We start from the raw sequence: 11,914 nt of genomic DNA on the forward strand, positions 1-11,914 counted from the left end.
TTCCGAACAATTACAGACTCGACCCATCCTGTGCACTCAGCTGCAGGGGTCCACGCACTCAACTGCGGACTTCTAGGCCTCTGCGCACTCAGCTGTAGAGCCTCTACCTACGCTACGACCCAAGACTTAGACTTCTACTTTAGAACTATCTCTCATACATCATATCTTCATTGCTTCATTGATTTTTTCTTTAAACTACTTAGAGCTTAGCTCTATTTATACAATCCCATGGTCCGCGGACCATGGGTAGATCTTCTACAGTCGACATTACATTTCCAAAATAAGGGCGGACAACCCTATGACTCTTTTAACATCTATGCGCTCTGTGACCACAAAATACGAAGTCTTTACACTTGGATTACAAAATTATGACTAAAATATGGGCTTTTAGCCCCAAAACTACCTTGGGGGATCCCGCGCCCAACATTAGTCTACATTTCATGGTTCACTCTGCACAGAGTAAATGAAGCATGACCTTCATTATGTCTTCAACAATCGAGAACTATCCAAAAGAAGTCAATTCATAAATGTTTATAGTTAACGAGCGCATATTACAATAGGCTACAAGTTCATCTCTTAAATCATTACACTCTCTATTTCTAATGGAGATTGTGGTCATTCTCCCTTTATATGTTTGTTTTGTTAAAGACTTATTCAACAAAACACGTAGACAAGTTGGCTCTTGGCTCTTGACTCTTAGAGTGCTTACCTTGAAAAACCCAACGAACGAAATGGTCACTTCCTGCATTGTAACTCCTGAAAGAGAAGAATACATTACTGAGTCTTTGTTGAATCCTTGTATTTGATTTTAGTTTGGTTAATGGTTGTCCACTGCAAGGTAGTCCGCCCAAAAATGGTGTTTCTAACTATTTTTAAATACACAAATAAGTATAATTGTTTGTGCATATTTGAATTATGATGCATGGCATTGTTTTTTGTGTTTTTCACTGTTGCATGGTCATGTATATTCATGAATGAGTAATCATGCATGTTGTCATTTGCTAGAATTTTTTTTTCCTACAATTTTAATGGCCTAGAGTTATTTTGTTTGTCAAAACACACAGTATGTACAACTGTAACTCTCATGTTTCTTACTTGGCAACAATTGAAGGGGAATTTATAGTTACAAAAACAAAGTTTAGCTTCTCAGAAAAAAATCTATTGATTGTATCCATGGGAATATGTGCATATATCAATGTCTATAGATTTATGTGATATATGTCCAAGAAGATAGTGACATTTGGAAAGATAGTCATACAAGATAAACTTTTAATTTCTAACAATGGACTATTAATTCCTGAAAACATTTATTAATTTCATTAATATAAATATTTGTGCATATATCAATGTTTATAGACCTTTGCAATAGGTGTTCCACTTGAAAAATGCTTATCAACTCTAAAAGTGGTGTAACAAAAACATGTGTCAAAGCAATTCTTTTGCATATGTAACACATTCACAAAAACAAAGTCTTTTTTATCTCACCTTGTACAAAGGTAAAGTCTGTGTTTTGCATCACCTTGTACAAAGGTAAAGTCTATATTTTATCTCACCTTATATGGAGCTAAACCCTTCTCTTTGTCACATCTTGTGTGCAACAATGGAACTTACCTTATCACCTTCGACATACTTCCACACTAACTGTCTATGCACATTTCTTGCTTCAAAATTTAGCATTGTACATGTCTTTAGATAATTTTTGTGCTCTGATGTCAAAATTTCCAACAACTAACATACACAATTCCTCTCTCACGCCTCTATTCGACATGCCCATAATCTAAGAAACACCTTGTAAAAATATCGTGCCACGATGGGAAATTTTCGTTAAGAATTTCTCATCCCTTGCTCTTATTGTTAAGCTATAAGTCCTTGCAGTGCCATGACACGTGAACCTATGTTAAATGACATAAATTCTTATCTGTTGACTACTATTAGTTCATAGCACCTAGCAATTTTAAATGATGCACCATGAATTCGTGTTGGGGAATTAGTCCCATGGTGACATGGTCTCAGACTCCACATTGGTATCACATGTCACACCATAACTCTGCCACATGCCACCTATTTTCGGTCAAATCAATGTATACAAATTTCATTTTATAATTGTAATTGCATGGTTCTCTCAATGTTATTAACTACTTACCTATTGTAATTACTACTTACCTATTGTAACTATAAAGACAAGAGTTGTGTATATTCACCCTGCGAGACTTGTATTAAGGCATGCTTGTAAAGGTTAAAATCAAAAGACAAATTTTAGCTTTGTAAATGCCTTTGTTCCACCAGTTTTAAACTTTGTAAGATTTTCATAGAGTGACACTTTGACAATGTCGTCATAGAAGTCATTCCTTGGGACATATTCACAATGCATTGTTGAAAATTGTCAACAACCACTTACTAACAAAACACGTGAGAAGGGGATTTATGTCATTTAACACATGTTCATGTCTTGTGCCCACATTGCATGTAAATATTTATGCATTTACAATGAGAAATCGTGGAGGACTTAACGGGAAACGAAAGATGGGAAAGTCTTATGATACATAACGCAAAATTTGATGTCACTCCGTGGGAATTTTATAAGTGTTCCCCGGACAAGAGATGGCAATTGTGTATGTTGGTTTATGTAAACTTTGTCAGAACACCGCCGGAGTTGTGTAAATACATGGTTTTAAAAAGTAAGGCCAAAAAACAAACTTTACCTATACACATGCCTTTGTTTTAGAAGTTTAACTTGTGCACAAGAATTGTGCAAAGGTGAAAATGTGTGTGACAATGCAAAAGTGTCAGCGTGCAAGACAAACATACAAACATAAGAAGCGAAAGTGATCAAAAAAATTAACTTCACAAATTTTTTATTTGTAAAAATTTATTAAATGTTTTTTATTCTACTCAGAAATATTTCAAATGGTATTTATATAAAAGTGAAGCATAATCTAAGTAAAAATAGTTAATGTCTATTAGATGTGTGTTATAAGTCTTGATACTTAAAAAGTCCTACTAACTCTAAAAGGTGTTGAAAGAGAACTATGGAATAAAACACGTGTGGAGCTAAGGCATGTGCTGAGGTAGAATGCCAAGTTTCACTACTCCGCACAGGGTGGGATCAAATTCCAAATATTTAATTTATAATCATGTTAACAAACAAGCCCAATTAGCTAGACTTGGGCAAGCATTAAACAACTTTAAAGAGTCAATGCAAATGCTACAATTTACACAAGTAGTTCATCTTTGCACAACTCTTCAACAATTATGCATAAAATAACTATGTAATATTATACCATACATTAGACTATGTCAAAGACGATCATTCATGATAATAAATTGAAGGAATGATGATAGATGAACATAACACAAGAACACATCATCTAAGTAAAACATCGACATCATGAACAAGTTCTGAAATGGGAAACTCATTCCATCCATATTCAATGTAATCAAGGTCATCATTACAAATTTTACCATACATCGTAATAGTTTAATGAAAACACTATATCTAGACTTAATATTCTCTTTATGTTATCTCTCTCTCTCTAGCTCTAACTCTCCCTCTAGGTCTAACTAACCCCATGTAGGGTAAAGTCATGTAGTTGCACCTTTGGGTGCTTGGGTTCTTTTGGGCCATTGGTTCATCATTAAAGTAGTAAAATGCATTTGTTAGTTGACTATTACCAACCCCTTTTGTGTTCTATAGTGCTCTATTAATCAATGTCCCAAAAGTGGGGATCTTGTGTTGTTCTTCTAGCTTATGCTTCCAAATCATGTTATCTTTTATCACTGCCCATGGTCCTAAGTGTAGGTGACACAACTCAAATTCCATTCTTCATTGAGTTACAACCAACATGTCTTCATCAAAACAAATGGGCCATCAAGAATTACATGAAATTTTCATAGAAATGGTCATGGTTGACCATGGAAGATAAATACATAAAAGCATGTACTTACAAAAAGTGTGTCATGTCGGATTTTGCAAGTACAAGTTTTATTTCTTCATCCATTATTACTTTTTTAAAAACACTGAATAACCGTTAAAACAAAAATATAATAATAATAATAATTTATTTAAAACACAACTATTCATATTTTTATTAGAAACATAATCTAAATTTCAGACATATCATTCTTCATTTTGAACAACCACTAAACATGTTATTTTATAAGTTTGAACTGACTTAATGCGTTAAGTTTTTATTTATTGAAAAAATAGCCAAATCAAAAAATGGTTTGAAGAATATATTGTTATTTATTGCCGGTATATAAAACTTAGTAGCGATCCCACATAGATAAGTGAGGGAAAGCTGACATCAATTGAAGAATATGTTGTTATTTATTGCCTGTATATAAAACCTAGTAGCGGTCCCATATAGATAAGTGAGGTAAGTGGAAAAAAATGCCATGGATGTCATTGTAATAAAAAGGGATGCAATTAGTATGGACCTATTAGAATTGGATATGAATTCACTAGAGATTTTAGTGCAGATAATAACTTTGGTGACATGTTCAATGTATGCTACCAAAAGAGGGGTCTTCTTGGACCAAAACAGGGGACTTGCCAAACCTGTAAAGCCTGACAGGTGGTTGAATATTCTTCGATTCTCATCAGAGGTGTTACCAGACCCATTACTCCATCTCAAATTAATCGGTCGAATATTCTTGAATCCTCGTCAGAGACATTACCACACTCATTATTGCATCTCATACTGACATTGGTTGGCAACATTACTGGCACTAAAATTTCGTTCGAGGAAACAGACAAAGCTTCACAAGACACCCAAAAGCCTGTCATGGCAAATTTCAACCATTGATATATGAATTTGAATGCCTGGGTGGGAAATAGATACAATTAGGTAAGATCCTGGATCTGTGTGTGCTGTGTTAAATAAACATGTTCATGCCTCCTCAAACCAAGCTTGGAAGGAGGATGAATTTTCTCCTGTGAAATAAACATACACATGCCTCCTCAAAACAAGCTTGGGAAGGGCATAAATTTACATGGCCTTCCTTGATCCTGGCCCTGCAGTTGGCCAACACTCTCCAATATACGTCAGTATGTGGGCAAAATGTTTCTACAAGCTTTTGGATATCTCTGGAATATACAAAGCAGGTCACTCCAACTGATATGTGGGACTATTGGTTTCATTGGATATTTCTGAAAATCATGGATGCTGCTCAGACATAGTAGATCATACCGACTTCAATTAGGGAAATGTGGGGAATACTGAGCAAGGAAGAGGGATCTCTGCAATTCGTTCTTAAGAAACTGTATGCAATGTCTATCGCAAACTTCTTCAGCATGAAGGATGATGCCTTAGCCTTAACATAAGAATGGCCTATTATATATGCAACTCCTGCCTCTTTTGCTTCAAACAGCTCCTTAAGCTCGCTTTTCACTGCCAGATCCATAGCAGGACTCTCTGGTATCTCAAACCTCACCTTCTTTTTCTTCCTTGAACCCATGTCTATGGCAGGAGTCCTCACAGGCGATCTAGAATGCGGACGAGGAGAGTCTTCCTCTTGGCCATCTGAAACGACCATCTTCATCAGAGATTCTTGAGGCGTGCTGATAACTGACATTCTTTCATTGCAGTCAAGAGAACCATTGCTATGCGTACCACAGATCTGTTCGCTCTCCTTCTGTATAAATTCTGCAATATTTAAAATTAAATTGTTCTCAAAGTCATAGTTTTCTTGTTGGATATCTTTGTAACCATACCTCACTATGCACCTGAACATCCTGTATTCTTTTGGAGCTACTCTGCCTATAAGGAAGCGTTCATCCAATGGAACATGTGGAACCTGAACAGACTTGATGCAGACAAAGACAAGCACTTGGTGGAAGGCTGGAAGATTTGTCACAAAATGGCTAAAAATGGCAGGAATTCCTGTTACTAGTTCTGTATAAATAAACCCAATTCCAGGAACCCGTGCTATCCCTAAACCTGGCCCTAGACTAAGAATTCTTTCCATTGAAACCTTGTTTTGGAGGTTAAATTCATACTTCTTTGAAGTTCCATAATGCCAAACGTACATAATAGCCATGAAGATAAAGGACAGTACCAGAGGGACCCAGCCCCCTTCTGGAACTTTTATTAGGCATGCAGATATGTAGAGCAATTCAATAGACCCAAAAATTACAAAAAAGCTTCCGGCTGCATAAATACTCTTCTCCCATACAATGATTATCACTAAAACCATCAAGCAGGTTGTCACAAACATGACCGTTGTCACAGCAAGACCTGTAAATCAAGCAAAATAATCAGTTTGATCACAACACATCTCCGTGACAATAATGAAAGGCAAAGAGGACCGGGGGAAATACCATAGGCATGACCAATAATATTTGTATCTCTAAAGCCGATGGTGAGTGCCAAGCAGAGGCACATGAGAATCCAGTTTATTTCTGGAATGTATATTTGGCCATATATCTGCTTTGAGGTGTGCACAACTTTCACCCGCGGAAAACAACTCAAAGCTGAGCATTGATTGATTATTGAAAAGGTAGCTGAGATGACTGCCTGACTTCCCACTATTGCTGCCAAGGTAGCCACTATGAAGACTGGCCAGAATACAGCTTCTGCATCAAATTCATTCTCAGATTAACACTCATACAAGTGTCCTAGTTCCAAAGGCTTCAAAATTCTTGTTGGAACAGAAGATTTGCAAGTGTTTAGGACCCCACTATGACCAAATTGTTTTCAGAAATCTACAAGTCTCTCCAGTTCAGCAAAAAAACAAAATATTCTGTGCTCTTTGTTATATAAAATACAGCTTCCTAGCTTTCCAATATCTTCAAGGAATAATGGACTTATATGCTATCTCGACAAAAATGTGCTCACCTGGTATCGACATATAGAAGCTGCTCTGTATGTCCTCTTTGTGCTGGGAAAGAAATGCAGCCTCCCCCATGTAGGCGAGAATCAAGCAGGGATAGACAACGGCTGTGAAAGCTATCTGCCATTACATACCAAAGTTTAAATTGATTGTTTCTTAGTGGATTTTAAGTGTGTTTCAGTGGTTGAACCAAAGACATTTGCTCACCTTGATTGACAACTGTGAGAAGTGTCCCAAATCAGCAAACATAGCCTCGGCACCTGTTAATCAAGACTGATATTCTTCAATGTCATCACAAGAAATAAAGTTTCTTATGTAATTAACAGCTAAAGAATTTTCAGTTTCAGCTGTAGTGCCATCCATCCACTTGTTCAGGTTATTTTATTAGGGCATATCATCGGATCAGCTCAGTTACATTAGCATCCATTCCCTCAAAAAAGAATTATTTGCAGAGTAGTGGAAAATTTACAGAAATAATCATATCCATTTGAAAAGAATCTTATATGTAGTAGGTTTTACAAAGGAAATTTTTGTAAACTCTGACAACCATTTGCTGAAAACATTCCTTTAACTTTTTAAAGATTTTCTAAGACATAGTAAGCTGGACTTGCTCGGATCCTTTTCTTGTAGACGATTTCCAGAAAGATGTTAAAAAAACAGGCAAACCTGTAATGCAAAGGACTATGCCTCCGAGAGACTCCCAGCCATCTACTCCGGTCTTCCGAAGGAAATTAAACATGTAGTAGGGTGAGATGGCTCTGAAAACCTTGGGGTTCCACCGAATTATGTTGTAAATACCAATGCTACTGATGCAGAGAAGCCAAGTTATGATGATGGGTGCAAACATAAAACCAACATTCCGAGTGCCTAAGTGTTGAAGTGCAAAGAGTCCCACCAGGATGACACAGGAAATGAGCACAATGTACCCTGCCAAATATCAAGTCAATAAAACATCATCCTCAAATTCAATAACAAACAATTGAAGATTGATAGGGTTTTTAGGGTGGAATTGTGCTCACTGTCATCGAGATGAGCAACCTTAACTTTTATGCCCTGAACTGCCGACAGAACTGCGAAGAAAAAAAAAAAGATCAAAAACCCTAAAGTTCTGATATGAACCTAGCCTGAAAATGTCCACTTAGAATTAAAGCAATTCCATACACAGATGACCATTGTAGCTCCCAATTTTCACATAAAATGAGTTATCTTTTTCATTTTTACAATTAAATTACTAATTCCAAACGAATTTTTTTCAAAACTGCAATTCAATCATGAAAAATAGAATTCCAACCAGAGATTGTTGGAGTGAGCACTCCGTCCCCAATCACCATGCAGGTTCCCAGCAGCACAACTAGCAGAAGCCAAATACGTTGCCTCTGATGCTTTTCAAAGAAGGACTTTATTGCACAACTTAGGCCAGTTTCACGAGGTCTGGTAACCTTATATGTGGACAACTGTGCATCTAAAGGTTGTTGGTTGGGCAAAAGGCTCAAGTTTGCATGTCTACACAGCAATGAATAGAGAGCAAATGTCCCACCTGCCATTGCAAGAAAAAAGAGAAACAAAAGTCAGAGCACTATGAGATTCGAACCATTGACCAAGGGCACGAACTAACACAAACCATACCTTCACCGTTGTCATCTGCAGTCAAGACGAAAAATATATATTTGCAAAGAGGAACAAGCGTGAATGTCCAGAAGATAAATGAGAGAACTCCCAGAATCTCCTCGTCGTGCTCACGGAGCCTCAGCTTCCCAGAAAACGTGCTCGTGTATACATACAGAGGTGATGTGCTCAAATCCCCATACACCACTCCAAAGCTCTGGTAAGCCAAGGCCAGCGCTGTTCTATAGGACACCTGTTCAACAAGAAAATCAATCCCAAACCCAAAATCAAAAATCACATCCCACATAAGAAATCCCAGCACAGACAGCCCAAAGAAGTGAGGTCACTTGAGGACAGTTACAGTTCAATAAAATGAGCAGATTGGATATGTCAAATAAATAAAAACTAACCTTGTCTCTGCCAGAGTCTTTCAAAACTGCTGTTTCTACTTCCACATCCATCACAGTTCTCTGCAAATTCATTTTTCACCAATGGAGATCTTCATAGAGTTGGATAAAGGCCAAAAAGCACTGTTTTTCTTCTGCTCTTGAATATCACGCAATCCGATCCGAGAGGCGAGGAAGGGCGGGTGAGAATTTAGCGAGAGACCCAAAAATGGATGAGTAAAGCGAATCAGAATAATCACTTAGGGAAATGAAATCATGGGGTTAACCATAACCCAATTGCAAAGATACCCATGTGATGGCTTACGCCTCTTACGATGGCTTGACGATGGCTTACGCCTCTTCAATTCATTCCGACTACCCCACACATCTTTTACTATTCAACGGTACGTACCGCTTGCAACTGTAATGGAGTTCTCTCCCCGTACGTCATCTTATTTCAGTACACAATCACTCCAATCTCTACGGCCATGACCAGAGGTCTGTCAGTCAGCGCCGGACCGCTGAGCCCGATCCTGGTGGATAAAGGGTATAAGCTAGACGTGTTGCAAACCGCTCCTTTCCCCGTGCAATTTAAAGTTTTGAACACTGTCGGACTAGTATTTTTAATTCGGAGGGGTGTTTTCTGTCCGGGAAAGCTTTACAAGCCAATTAAAACTTCGGATATGGGCTATTAACTCTCATTGGACAGCTTCAATCTGCTTCTGTTCAAACTTGTTCACCGCTCATATGGTAGGTTGCCAATCCTTTCCAATGCGAATTAGGGCTTTTTAGTCTAGGCTGTCACATTTTTAATAACGCGAAGTCGAAGGAGATGATGTTGATGTTTTCTCGCAGAACATAGAAATTAGGTATTTTGGAATCTAATTGATTTTAGGGTTATTTTTTGTGTGATTTTTTTGAGGTTTTTCTGGTTTTATTTTTCTAAAATCCAAAAAGTCTTAATAAAGATAACTCTTTTTGGAATGAGTTTGAATTAGAGAGAAGAAATTTTGGTTATATTCGTAGAATTTTAGTATTTTGAGTATATAAAAATGTTTGATAGCGTTAAATTAAATACTTTTCTTATAAATATTTTTCATTAAAAAATTAAATTTGAATTAAAAATAAATTTATTTTCACATTAAAAAAGCGCTTTTCAAACAAGTCTATTATAAAAAAATAATAAAAAATAATGATGATGATGATGATGATGGTTAATGTGTTGAGACCACACTTTGGTCTAACGGATTTAAAGAAACAAATTATTTAGTTTGATTTAAGATTTTATTTTTATGCTTAAAAAGTTTGGAGAGAAGCTTCCCGAGCTCACTGTGATTTTGACATCGTAAAAGGCTAGGAAGGTCAGTGTTGCAACAAAGATTTTGAAACTGAGATCAAATGTGGTTGTACTCGGGGCACTCTAAGAGGAAGTTATTTTCATCCTCGATGTTCATATTCTCACAGGGATGGCAGAACCTTTCCATCCATGGTGTTTTAGGAACTTCCCAACGACCAGTTTCACTATGGAGCTCATGAGAGTTCGTTCTAATCTTGGCTATATTAATTTTCTTCTTTGAGCTAGTTAAAACAGAGAGATACTTTTGATCTTCTAAGGTGGGGTTGATGACCTCCTTATAATATCTTAATTTTCTTTTAGCTACTAAATCTTTCTCACATCACATTTTTTCTTTGAACTTAGAAATAACAATGTTTTTAATGTTATTAATGTTTTGCAATGCAACATTCTCGTCGATCTCCCAATGGTTTAACCAGGCCCTAGTGTCTTTATACCAATCTCGTTTGAGCCTTAGGTGGTTTTGGCTGGAATTTAAAGCTAGCTTAGGAAGTCTATGGTCTCCTATGTTATTGAGTTTGTGCTTGTACAACAAAAGCCTAGTCATAGCTAGGTTGTCTATTGGTGAAAGACCCACTTCTATAAGGAGAATAGGATAGGGTGTGTTGCTTTTAATTTTGAGGTTATACGTTATAAAACACTTCTAGATTTGCTCAATCTTTCTCCAGGATTCTCTAGAGATGCTACAACCCCAAACCTCACATCCATATAAGATAACCGGAGTGACTAAAGTTTCAAAGAGGAACTTCTTTCTATCCCACGTTACGAGGTTTGTTGTTTTACAATTATTTTCAAGACCAAAATAAGCTTTCCATCCCCCATTAATCCTTTCCTCAATGTTATAGTTCCACTTGAGCTTGTGATGAATATCAATTCCTAAGTACTTGTAGGAAGACACTTCCTCCAAGTTACTATTATCATCCATAAAATTAGCATAAGTGTCCTTCTTAGATTTGATAATCATAACTTCTGTTTGTCAATGTTAACAATCATACCCAAGGTAGAGCAGAAATCCTTAAGAAGTCTAAGTTGCTTATCAAGATCACATGGGCACCTTGCGAGAAAAACAATATCATCAGCGTAGAGAAGAAGGATGATGACTATCCCAGCTAAGATCGTGCCAGCACATCCTGCTTCCTCTAAACAACCTTCTAGCTTGTCAATGTAAATGCCAAATAGGGTAGGGGAGAGGGGGCAACCTTGTTTAACTCCGATATTACACTTAATATCTTTTGACCACCCCTCATTGCTCTTTAACTTGGCAATTACATTCTCCTATAAAATCATTCAATGTTTTGTGATTTTTTCAAGTCTTTTGTATATAGACTTTTGTGAATTTTATCTGAATTTTCATTAAAAGGGGGAATGTCTAAAAAAAAATTAAGATATCTGAAAATATTTTTTATTTTTTTAAAGATATTAAATCTATTTCAACATTTAAAAATTAATTTAAATAATGAGATATTATGACTTATTATTCTCTATATAAAACTGCAATTTAAATAATGAAACATTGCAATCTCACCAAGAATTATATTCTAGCAAAAAAACTAAAAGTCACCACATCACTCTCTTTAACAAATGTAATATGCAGTGTCGTTGATTAGTACCCGTCTCTTATATAAAAAATAATTGACCATTTTAAATAATAATATAAATTTTATATATGAAACATACTTTAATATAATTTTAAATTAATATAATATTAAAAACTAATATAAAAATTTAACATAAAATT

The 11,914-nt window shown here is 36.2% G+C and overlaps 1 protein-coding gene across 1 annotated transcript; it reads right to left on the reverse strand.

Annotated features, from left to right (window-relative positions):
• Positions 1-4,710: 4,710 nt before the first annotated feature.
• Positions 4,711-9,501, reverse strand: LOC149142965 (potassium transporter 1-like). Its single transcript, XM_089449903.1, has 9 exons — positions 8,847-9,501; positions 8,458-8,689; positions 8,123-8,368; positions 7,851-7,901; positions 7,498-7,758; positions 7,039-7,091; positions 6,837-6,951; positions 6,320-6,574; positions 4,711-6,236 (listed from the first exon to the last, which is right to left on the reverse strand). The coding sequence occupies exons 1-9, from the start codon at positions 8,916-8,918 to the stop codon at positions 5,170-5,172; spliced, it is 2,352 nt and encodes a 783-aa protein (XP_089306029.1). The 5' UTR covers positions 8,919-9,501; the 3' UTR covers positions 4,711-5,169.
• Between the last annotated feature and the right edge of the window lie 2,413 nt (positions 9,502-11,914).

Source organism: Pinus tabuliformis, chromosome X, assembly GCF_031772625.1.
Source record: "Pinus tabuliformis cultivar Carrire ecotype Pingquan chromosome X, CPIR1, whole genome shotgun sequence".
Taxonomy (NCBI): Eukaryota; Viridiplantae; Streptophyta; class Pinopsida; order Pinales; family Pinaceae; genus Pinus; species Pinus tabuliformis.